The sequence below is a fragment of the Tamandua tetradactyla genome, chromosome 8, assembly GCF_023851605.1.
Source record: "Tamandua tetradactyla isolate mTamTet1 chromosome 8, mTamTet1.pri, whole genome shotgun sequence".
Classification (NCBI taxonomy): Eukaryota; Metazoa; Chordata; class Mammalia; order Pilosa; family Myrmecophagidae; genus Tamandua; species Tamandua tetradactyla.
In genome coordinates, this window is record NC_135334.1 from 34,536,703 (window position 1) to 34,548,922 (window position 12,220).

Sequence of the window (12,220 nt, forward strand, 5' to 3'; positions counted from 1 at the left end):
CAGGTCTTTCACGTTTAATGCAGCCCTTTAACTGTTTCCCATGATTTTAAGGAAGGTTACCATCTTTAAGATTCTTCTGCTGCTTTTGGCTAAGGGGATTGGAACAATAGCTGCCCTCAGAACCAGTTCTTGGTTATCTGAAGTAACTGATCAAAAGTAATGATCAGACCACACACCCCTAGTGTTTGGAGTACTAGGTCTTTTATGCCCCGCAGTGGCATTAACAAGCTGAACCAAGAGCCTGAACTATTGTCCCCAGTAGTGCCTGCCATTGGGATGGGGGATGGGGGATGGCAGTTGCTGTAGGGAGGGTGAAATTTACCAGTATTTACTACAGCTTACCAGCCTCTTCCTCCTGCTCTTCCTCGGATGGTGCACAGTGTTCCACTAGATTCCTGAGTTTCAACATAGTTGATTCAGACACTTTCTGGCAGTTTAACAGTTGTTTTGGTGAAGGAACTGATTACTGGAGCTTCATATTCCACCATCTTCTCACAGTCCTTCAACAATCTAAATTCATTCTATCTGGTTATATTTTATATGATTTAATAATTTTCCATAAATCCTTTTGGTGGTATGCATATATATACCCATACATGTAGTTTACTCTCCTTATTCATGGTAATCATGTTCTGTAAAGGCACCATGAGCCCTGAAATAGTGAATATTGAACCATTTCCTCTAGGTAAAATACAAGGTTAGGCTCTAGGAGTCACTCATCCAAATATTTCATCAACATGTCAATGCGTAATCTTTTAGAGGCACTCCCATCCCGCCCAGTTCAACCCCATCTAGAAAGAGTATCATTGCCCTCATAACATTTTAGAGCAACATTTCATCAAAGACTCTCAACTTAAATTTAAGTGAGTTTAGTCATAAATCTCCCTGGGTACAGATAATTGGAGCTCATTAAATATGGTGTTGATTCATTAACATTGAACTCACAGTCAATAGCACTTTAACTCATCATGCCTTATTGCAGCTTATCTAACACATGTATTTCCTCTGAGATACATCACAGACTTTTTGCACTTAAAAACACTAGATAACACTTCAGAACTATGCTTAGGGGCCATTTTTAAGCAGTGAAATAAATAACAAAAAGCACAACAAATGGGAAAATTATGCCAATAAATATACAGTGGAAAGGGCTCTTGTTTATAGAATGATATGAAACAAAAGCTGAGTGTTGCTCTGGTCTAATTAAGCTGGGAATACTTAAGTTTGTTGTTGCTCTGTACATGTCCACACATGATGGTGAAAGTGTCATGAGTATTGTTTTGGGGGTTACAAATAAATTTTAGCATGTAGATTAATTTGTATATACAAAATCCATGAATAATGTGGATTGCCTGAGTATATCCACAGACACACACACTTGTATGAATGTATATATGTGTTATCTGTCAAAGGAATCTGCAAATAAACTAAAGCTAAAAGTTCTCTCCTATTTTCTGATAAAAAAATCAGTTTTATGACTTATCAGTAGTGCATATATTATAGAAGCAACTTAAGGTTTTTTTGGAAGATTTTATTTATCTAGTCATATTCTTTGTCTCATTTCCTGAAAGATTTGAAGTGTTTTGGAAAATGATTTGTTTTCCCTTAAAATGTTTCTTTTAAACAGAAAAACTGAATTCCTTTCTTACCTGTTCAAAACTATTATTTATAGGAACATTCTGTGAAGAAAAAGAAAAAAAAAGACAAGCATTCAAAAAAATTAAAGAAAGAGAAGAAGAAAAAGAGCAAGAAACAGAAATATGAAAATGAATCAGTAGATAGTTCATCAGTAAGTATGTACTAAAACTAACCAGAGGAATGATTTGAGAAAATTTTATGTAAAGAAATTGTATTTAGGAACTTAAAAAATATATAGAATCTTAAAAAAATTATGAGTTATCATATGAAAATGCCTGAGAGAAATTTACTTGGATATGTCCAGAAAATATTGGAAATGTAGACCTTGGGTTCCAGAGAGAGGTAAGAGTATAGAGATATGGTTGGAAATCTTTGCTAGTTGGAGACATTAGAATGGATGAAATTCTAGGGAGGTTGAACCAGACATTGAAGATCCAGGTAGAAAGCAAAAGACATTAAAAAGAAATAGTTGCAAAATTGGGAGAAGTTGGAATGAGCTGTATTGTAAAAATACAGGGAAAAGACTTTTTTAAGACATTTGAGAGTTTGTTACTGCTGTTTGTTTTTCCGTAGGTATTAACTTTTAAGTCTTTAAAATAGGATGTGCTTTTGTCCTTATCTTTGGAGACAGCATGGGGAGTAGCTGGGTCTGCTGGCTAGTTCTGGGGTAAGAGGACTCACGTGGGAAGGGACAGCATGCCATAACCCTTAGGCATGTTTTCAGGATGAAAAATATGTTTTGTGCTTAGAGAGTGATGGGCTGGTGAGTTTAAGGGTAACTAGTTTATGCTCTCAAATGAATTACTAGGTCCAAAGTATGGCATCTCCTGTAGTTTCAGAAACTAAATTTTTGATAGTATACCTTGAGGTGATAATTGGCTAGTGAAAACCTACCTTATATGAGAGTGTAGTATATTAATTTGCAGTGAGGAATACATTTAGGTAGTTTTATAGACTGGCCAACATATTTTATAATGATAGGAATATTTAAATTACCTAGAAAAAAATTTTTTTGCATTTAACTTAGAGCGAAAGGAGGGAGAAGATCTTAAAGTGAAAAAAAGATAGAGACACTATTTCCCCAATAGAGCGTTTGAATTACTGATCCTATTTAGAATCTGAGAAAAGTGATCCCTTCTTCAGAAAGCCGTTGTATTGATTTGAAATTATTATGTACCCCAGAAAAGACATGTTTTAAACTTGATCTAATCTTGTGGGAGCAGCTGTTTCTTATTCAATACTGTAGGTTAGAAACTTTTGATTTGATGGAGATGTGACTTCACCCATTCCAGGTGGGTCTTCATTAGTTTATGAAATCCTTTAAAAGGAAATATTTTGGAGAAACTTCAGATGTACATTTGTACATACATATTTAAGTTGTACGGTGTACTTTAGTGAGAATGGTTTGGATAAATGCTCAGAGCCCACGTTAGAATTAAGTGGATTAAAAAAAGTTTGTCCTGGCATTGAAGGGAAGGAAGGACAATGGGCTAACTACAAAAGTCAGTGTTGTTTGCTAATCTTTTTGAGAAAATATTTCTAGGGAAAGAGGAATATCTTTGATAGGTTCAGTATAAAAATAATTCTAACTTCATAAATGAATTAGAGTGTATTTCTTCCTCTTATTTCCTGATAGATTTTGTGCAAGATTCGTGTGATTTCTTACTTAAATGTTTGTTAAAATTCATGATTGAAACCATTAGGGCCCAGAGTTTTCTTTGTGGAATTATTTTTTTTCTTTTTTTTTTTAATTTATTTATTTTTTATTTATGATACATAACCACATACAAAACCAAACATTCTTATCATATGATCATTCCGTTCTTGTTATATAATCAGTAACTCACACTATCATCATATAGTTGTATATTCATCATCATCATGATCATTTCTTAGAACATCTGCATCAATTCAGAAAAAACAAAAGAAGACAGAAAAAATTTATACATACCATACCCCTTACCCCCTTCACCCTATCACCAGCATTTCAATCTACTAAATGTATTTTAACATTTGTTCCCCCTATTATTTATTTATTTTTAATCCATATGTTCAACTTGTCCATCAATAAGGTAGACAAAAGGAGCATCAGATACAAGGCTCTCAGAACCACACAGTCAAACTGTGACAGCCATATCAACATACAATTATCTTCAAGAAATATGGCCACCAGAGCACAGCTCCACATTTTCAGGCAGTTCTCTCCAGCCTCTCCATTACAACTTGACTAACAAGGTGATATCTATTTAATGTATAAGAATAACTTCCAGGATGAACTCTCGACTCTATTTGGAATCTTTCAGCCACTGATACTTTATTTTGTCTCATTTCGGTCTTCCCTCTTTTGGTTGAGAAGATTTTCTCAATCTCTTGATGCTGAGTTCCAGTTCATTCTAGGATTTCTGTCCCAGGTTGCTAGGAAGGTCCACACCACTGGGAGTCATGTCCCACATAAAGGGGAAGGGCAGTGAGTTTCCTTGCTGTGTTGGCCGAGAGAGAGAGGCCACATCTGAGCAACAGAAGAGGTTCTCTTGGGGGTGGTTTTTAGGCCTAATTTTAAATAGGGTTAGCCTATCCTTTGTGGGACTAAGTTTTATATGAACAAACCCCAAGATTGAAGTCTTGGCCTACTGCTTTGGCTGTCCCCACTGCCTGTGAGAATATCAAGAATTCTTCACTTGGGGAAGTTGAATCTTCCCCCTTTCTCACCATTCCCCCTAGGGGACTCTGCAAATATTTCCCTATTCACTGTTCAGATCACTCTGGGATTTATCTGGGCATCACTCTGGACAAACCTACAAAATCTCATGCCCTGCACAAGGTTCCAAATACTATGGTGTTCGATTAAGCTGTTGTGGAATTATTCTTAATATTGAGTATATTTGTTTCTTCTTGAGTCAGTTTTGATAATTGGTGTTTTTCAAATTTATTTATGTCATCTGAATTGTTGAATTTATTGTCATGAAGTTCTCTAATCCCTCGTTCTCTCAATGTGTGTAGGATCTGTAGTGATGTCCTCTCTTTATTCCTGATTTTCGCAATTTTTATTTTCTGTTTGCTTGGTTAGTCTAATCAATTATTTATTAATCTTTCGAAGAATTGGCTTTTGATTTATTGATTATTCTCTGTGAGTTTTCTGTTTCATTGACTTCTGTTTTTTTCATTATTCTTTCCTAATGATTATTATGTGTTTACTGTTTCAGTGACTTCTGTTTTCTTCATTATTTCTTTCCTAATAATTATTATGTGTTTACTTTGCTTTTCTTTTTCTAGTTTCCAAAGTTGGATATGCAAGTCATTGATTCTAAATCTTTCTTCTTTTCTATTGAGTATTCAAAGCTATTCCTTTTCATCTTAGCACTGTTATCTCTTCATATGACTAATTTTGTGTGTTATATTTTGCTGCCATCCTAGTCAAATATTACCTAAATTACCTGTTATTTTTTCTTTTACTCATGGTTTATTTAAAAGTGAGTGTGCTGGTTTGAAAGGATGTATGGGCCCTAGAAAAGCCATGTTTTAATCAAAATCCCATTTCATAAAGGCAAAATAATCCCTATTCAATACTGTATGTTTGAATCTGTAATTAGATTATTTCCTTGGAGATGGCTGTTAATCCAGGTGGTTGTTAAACTGGATTAGGGGAGATGTGTCTCCACCCATTTAGGTGGGTCTTGATTGGCTTACTGGAGTCCTATAAAAGAGGAAACATTTTGGAGGATTTCTGAGAGCAGAGAATGACATAGCCACGTGAAGCAGAGTCTACCAGCCAGTGACCTTTGGAGTTGAAGAAGGAAAATGCTTCCCAGGGAGCTTCATGAAACAGGAAGCCGATAGAGAAAGCTAGCAGATGATGCTGTGTTTGCCATGTGCCCTTCCAGCTGAGAGAGAAACTGTGACTATGTTCACTATGTGCCTTCTCACTTAAGAGAGAAACCCTGAACTTCACTGGTTTTTGAACCAAGATATCTTTCCCTAGATGCTTTAGTTTGGACATTTTTATAGCCTTAGAACTATAAACTTGTAACTTAATAAATAAAAAACTCAAGAAATGCAATATACTTTTCTTGATTCAAGAAAGGCCACTATCTGTCACATGGGCAGATGTGGCTGGTGTCTGTTGATCCTTGATCCTGGTTCCATTGCTTTTGGCTTTTGATGCCAGTGGTTTCCTCTCTTAGCACCTGTGGGCCTTCACTTATCTTCTCCAGGACACAATTCTGGGTTCTGGCTTGCTTAGCATCTAATGGGAAGGTATGTGGTGATGTCTGTTATGCCTTGCCTCTCTAAATGTCTGTTTCTAGGCTCTGCCCTCTCTGTTGGTACCCCAAGCATCTTCAAATATCTGTGTCTCTTTCGGCTCAGAAGCAACTGTGTCTCCTGGGGTTTCTGTATTTCTAAACGTCCGGGTCTGCATCTGTATCTAAGGTTTCTCCATAATGTTTCCTTTTTTAAAGGACTGCAGTATTGGATTAGGAAAAGGACATGGCTTTTCTGGGGTACATAATAATTTTGAATGTCCACCTTGAACGGGGAGGATTATATCTCAGTTGAAATAACGTAACCAAAAGTTCCCACCCACAGGTCTGAACCTACAGGAATAGATTAAAATAACATGGCCTTTTCTGGGGGTACAGAACATCTTCAAATCAACACAGTTAATCTGTTTTGAGATTAAAAATATATTGAGCAATAGATAACTGAAGGGAGCAATAGATATCTCTATGGTAATAGTAGGAGACTTCAATATACCATTGTCTTTTATAATACAAAGAAGCAGAGAATCAATAAGGAAATAGAGAACCTAGACAATGTAATTAATGAATTAGACTTTATAGACATATATGGATTGTTACACCTTCAAAACACTAAGATATGCATTCTTCTCTAGTGCTCATGGAACATTCTCTGGGATAGATCATATGCTGGGACACACAACAGGCTTTAAAAAAATTTAAAGTTTGAAATTATTCAAAGCACTTTCTCTGATGATAATGGAATGAAGGTAAAAAATCAATAATTGCCAAAGAATGAGACCTTTCACAAATATAGAGAGATTAATTAACACGCTCTTAAATCAGTGGTTCAAATAAGAAATCACAAGAAAAAGCACTAAATATCTGGACATGAATGAAAATGAAAATAAAACCTATCACTATTTATTGGCTACATCAAAGACAGTAGTGAGAGGGACATTTCTTGTCCTAAATGCCTATCTTAAAAAAGAAGAAAGCAAAAATTGAGGACTTACCTGGTCACCATGAGCAATTAGAGAAAAAACAGCAAACTAACCCTAAAGCAAATAGAAGAATAGAAATAACAAAGATTAAAGCAGAAATAAGTGAACTGGAGAACAAAAAACAAAACCACAGACAGAATCAATAAAATGAAAATATGGTTCTTTGAGAAAATGAATAAAATTGTTGAACCTTAGCTAGGCTGATAAAAAAAAAAAGAGAAAGGATACAAATAAAATCAGAAATGAGAGGGGCGTCATTACCATGGATCCTGAAGAAACAAATAATAATCATAAGAGGATACTCTGAACAGCTATATGCCATCACTCTAGATAACTTAGATGAAATTATCAAATTCCTAGAAGCACGTGAACAACCTACACAGACTTGAAAATAAATAGAAAACCTCAACAAGCCAATTCTAAGTGTATTAGTTAGGGTTCTCTAGAGAAACAGAACAACAGGAAATATTCATGAATATGAAATTTATAAAAGTATCTCATGTAACCATGGGAACATAGAGTCTGAAATCTATAGGGCAGGTTGTGAAGCGGATGATTCTGATGGAAGGTCTAGATGAACTCCACAGGAGAGGCTCGCCAGCCGAAGCAGGAAGAGAGCCTGTCTCTTCTGAATCCTACTTAAAAGACTTCCAGTGATTGGATTAAGCATTACTCATTAAAGAAGACATTCCCCTTGGCTGATTACAAATGGAATCAGCTGTGGATATAGCCGACATGATGATTTACTTGTATGAAATGTCCTCATAGCAAAAGGCAGGCCAGCACTTGCCCAACCAGACAAACAGGAACCACCACCTGGCCAAGTTGACATGTGAACCTGACCATGACAGTCTACCCCTTGTCAACTTGCCAGCAATACTCATCACCTTAAACCAAACCTAATTTCTAAATAGAAAACAATAAAAGACACGTTTTTTTCTCATCTAATAATGCTCAACTGTCCTGCATATAACCAGAAACACATTAAATCTGTCCAGAATAGAGTACAAGTCCTTGAGTAATATTCATTCTTAAACATGATATCTTACAACTTAAATAGTATAACATGACCAAAACAGCATTATAGTCCTCATTTCTGTAACTGATCATGTGGTCGTAGTTCATATTTATCACTACCTTCTTCCACTACACATTCCATGTTCCCCTTACCCTCAGCAAGCACTTCAGCTGGCTATGGTTCTTTGCCTGATGGGGTGACCCAAACCTTCATTCCTCAAGTTTAGAGCCATTCATTGTTAGTCTTGCCTGGATTGGGTTGCAGCGTTTTTCCAATGATTTTAATCACAGGACATGGTAGTACTAAAAGATGCCCTAGGGGATCTCCTATATTGCAGAAAAACTCTTCTTTATCTCCATTGTGTAGTTGCAGTCCTATTTCCCTCTGATAGGATCAATTACCCCAGCCAGTAATGTAATGACCTTCTTGGCTTGTTGATTCAGGGATATGAATAGCCTACACAAATGAGGAATACGTTGTCACCAAAATCCAAAGAGACCAACTAGGCATTGTGCCTCTTTTTTGCTTGTAGGAGGGGCCAGATGCAGCAACTTATCCTTCATCTTAGAAGGGATATCTCGACATGCCCCACACCACTGGCACCTAGAAATTTCACTGAGGTAGAAGGCCCCTTGTATTTTTGTTGGATTTATCTCCCATCCTCTGACATGCAAATGCCTTACCAGTAAGTCTAGAGTAGTTGCTACTTCTTGCTCACTAGGTCTGATCAACATGATATCATCAATATAATGGAACCAATGTGATGTCTTGGAGGAAGAAATGATTAAGTTCCCTGCAGACAAGATGACGACAGGGCTGGAGAGTTGATATACCCCTGAGGTAGGACAGTGAAAGTATATTGCTGACCTTGCCAGCTGTAAGCAAACTGTTTCTGGTGGTCCTTACTAACAGCTATTGCGAAAAATCATTTGCCAGATCAGTAGCTGCATACTAGGTACCAGGGGATGTATTGATTTGCTGAAGCCATGATACCACATCTGGGACAGCAGCTGCAATTGGAGTTACCACCTGGTTGAGCTTATGATAATCCACTGTCATCCTCCAAAATCCATCTATTTTCTGCACAGGCCAAATAGGAGAGTTGAATGGGGATGTGGTGGGAATCACCACCCCTTCATCCTTCATGTTCTTAAGAGTGGCAGTAATCTCTACAGTCCCTCCAGAAATCTGGTATTGCTTCTGATTTACTATTTTGCTAGGTAGGGACAGTTCTAATGGCTTCTACTTGGCCTTTCCCACCATAATAGCCCTCACTGCATGAGTTAGAGAGCCAAATATGGGGATCCTGCCAGTTGCTCTGTATGTCTCTTCCAATTATGCATTCTGGAACTGGGGAAATAACTACAGAATGGGTCTGGGGGCCCACTGGACCCACTGTGAGATGGACGTGAGCTAAAACGCCATTGATCACCTGACCTCCATAAGCCCCCACTCTGACTGGTGGACCAGAGTGATGTTTTGGGACCCCTGGAATTAATGTCACCGAAATCCAAAGAGACCAACTAGACATTGTGCCTCTTTTTTTGCTTGTAGGAGGGGCCAGATGCAGCAACTTATCCTTCACCTTAGAAGGGATATCTCAACATGTCCCACACCACTGGACACCTAGAAATTTCACTGAGATGGAAGGCCCCTGTGTTTTTGTTGGGTTTATCTCCCATCCTCTGACATGCAAATTCCTTACCAGTAAGTCTAGAGTAGTTGCTACTTCTTGCCCACTAGGTCTAATCAACATGATATCATCAATATAATGGACCAATGTGATGTTTTGTGGGAGGGAGAAACAATCAAGATCCCTGTGGACAAGATTATGACATAGGACTGGAGAGTTGATATACCCCTGAGGTAGGACAGTGAAAGTATATTGCTGACCTTGCCAGCTGAAAGGAAACTGTTTCTGGTGGTCCTTGTACTAACAGCTATTGAGAAAAAAGCATTTGCCAGATTAATAGCTGCATACCAGGGCATATATTGATTTGCTCAAGCAATGATACCACCTCTGAAGCAACAGCTGCAATTGGAGTTACCACCTGGTTGAGCTTACGATAATCCGCTGTCATCCTCCAAGCCAAAAAAACATTATTCCCCAGAGCCTGGCTGCGTGCAAGCGAAGTGTTAGAATAATCAAATGGTGATATTTTGACTATCTCTTTTGCCAACTCACTCCATGGATTGGCAGTGTCATTCTGATTATAGGAATCAGAGTCCTTAATGCCTTTGAATCTAGTCAGAGTAGAAAACCATTCATAAAAACCCATTTTTAAGATTTTGTTTCTTAAGAATCACTCCTGTTACCAAGTTGTATTTTAGGGTTCTCTAGAGAAACAGAATCAACAGGAAATATTCGTGAATAGAAAATTTATGAAAGTGTCTCATGTAACCATGGGAATGTAGAGTCCATAATCTGTAGGGCAGACTGTGAAGCTGATAATTCTGATGGAGGGTCTGGACAAATTCCACAGGAGAGGCTCACCGGCCGAGAGCCTGTCTTTTCTGACTCCTCCTTGAAAGGCTTCCGGTGATTAGATTGAGCATCACTCATTAAAGAAATACTCCTCTTGGCTGATTACAAATGGAATCAGCTGTGGATGTAGCCAACGTGATCATGATTTAATTCTGTGAAATGTCCTCATAGCAACACACAGGCCAGCACTTGCCCAACCAGACAAACAGGTACTACCACCAGGCCAAGTTGACACATGAACCTGACTGTGACAATAAGTAAAGAGATTCAATCAGTCATCAAAAATATTCCTACAAAGAAAAGTCCAGGGCCAGATGGCTTCACAGGAATGTTACCAAACATTCCAAAAAGAACTAACACCATTCCTGCTCAAACTCCTCTAAATAATTGTAGAAAATGAAACACAATGAAACTAATTTTATGAAGCTAATGTCACTTTAATACCAAAACCAGGTAAAGACACTACAAGAAAGAACTGCAGGCCAATCTCTGTAAAGAATATAGATGCAAACATTCTCAACAAATACTTGCAAATCAAATCCAGTGTCACATTAAAGAAATTATGAATGAATGAAAGTGGGGTTCATTCGAGGTAGGCAAGAGTGGTTCAGCACAAGCAATTCAATCAGTGTAATACAACATAATAAGTCAAAAGGGAAAATCATATGGTTATCTCGATTGAGGCTGCAAAAAACATTTGACAAAATTCAGCATCCTTTTCTGATAAAAAGCAACAAAAGGAGGAAGCAGAAGAAACTTCTTCAATATGGTAAAGGGCATATATGCAAAATCTGCAGCCTGCATCATACTCAGCCATGACAGACTGAAAACTTTTTCCCTGAGATCAAGAAGGAGACAAGGATGCCCACTGTCACCAGTGTTATTCAACATTGTGCTAGAAATATAGCTAGAGCAATCCAGTCAAGAAAAATAAATAAAAAGCAACCAAATAGGAAAGGAAGTAATCAAACTTAACATTATTTGCAGGTGCCATGATTCTATACATGGAAAATCCTGAGAAATCTATAACAAGGCTACTTGAGTTAATAAATAAATTCAGCAAAGTGGCAGGATACAGGGTTAATGCACAAAAATCAGTAATATTTCTATACACAAGTAATGACCTAACTGAAGAGACAATTAAGAAACAAAATTCTATTCACAGTGGCAATTGAAAGAATCAGGTATCTAGGAATAAGCTTAATGAGAGTTATAAAGGACCTGTTCACAGAAAACTATAAAACATTGCTAAAATAAATCAAAGAAGATCTATAAAAAGATACACACATATATAGATATATTTATTTATATCTATCTATATGTCTGTCTGTCTATATTAAGCAAAAAATGAGACTTCATTCAATAATGACGTTTAAGAGCTTGAGCAAAGAAGGAGTTTAAGAAGGAAATGGAGAAGAAATAAAGAGTGGGAGGAGAGCTGGGAAATGTTATGGAAGTCAAGAAAGTGAGTGCTCAACAGAGGTGTATTTAGCAGAGTGGTGTAGGGTGATAGATAATGAAACATTTTTTTTTTTTTTTGAATTTGGCAAATTGGAAGCCAATGATGACCATTGAAGCAGTTTCAGTAGATAGGAGCCAGAGTAGATAAGTAAGTTTGTAGGACGGTGAGTTGGAAACTAAAATGACCTCACTTTTCCTGAAGAGGTAGGAGCAGAGATTATTTGCTGAGAATAAGAGGAGCAGAAATTTGTAGAAACCATGAGGAGGGTGTTGAAGACAATATTAAGTATCCACTGTCTGCTAAGGCCTTAAACTAGGTATTTGGGGATACAAAGTAGGCAACAGCAGTTGTGGTTCCTGACTTCATGAAACTTACTGT

At 37.3% G+C, this 12,220-nt stretch overlaps 1 protein-coding gene across 2 annotated transcripts in view; it reads left to right on the forward strand.

Moving 5' to 3' along the window:
* CWF19L2 (CWF19 like cell cycle control factor 2) overlaps positions 1–12,220 on the forward strand; it is a 151,774-nt gene that overhangs the window by 23,006 nt on the left and 116,548 nt on the right. For both annotated transcript variants that reach the window (XM_077113082.1, XM_077113083.1), the window contains exon 3: positions 1,673–1,789. In XM_077113082.1, coding sequence (XP_076969197.1) covers positions 1,673–1,789 — 117 coding nt within the window. The remainder of the gene's footprint in view (positions 1–1,672; positions 1,790–12,220) is intronic.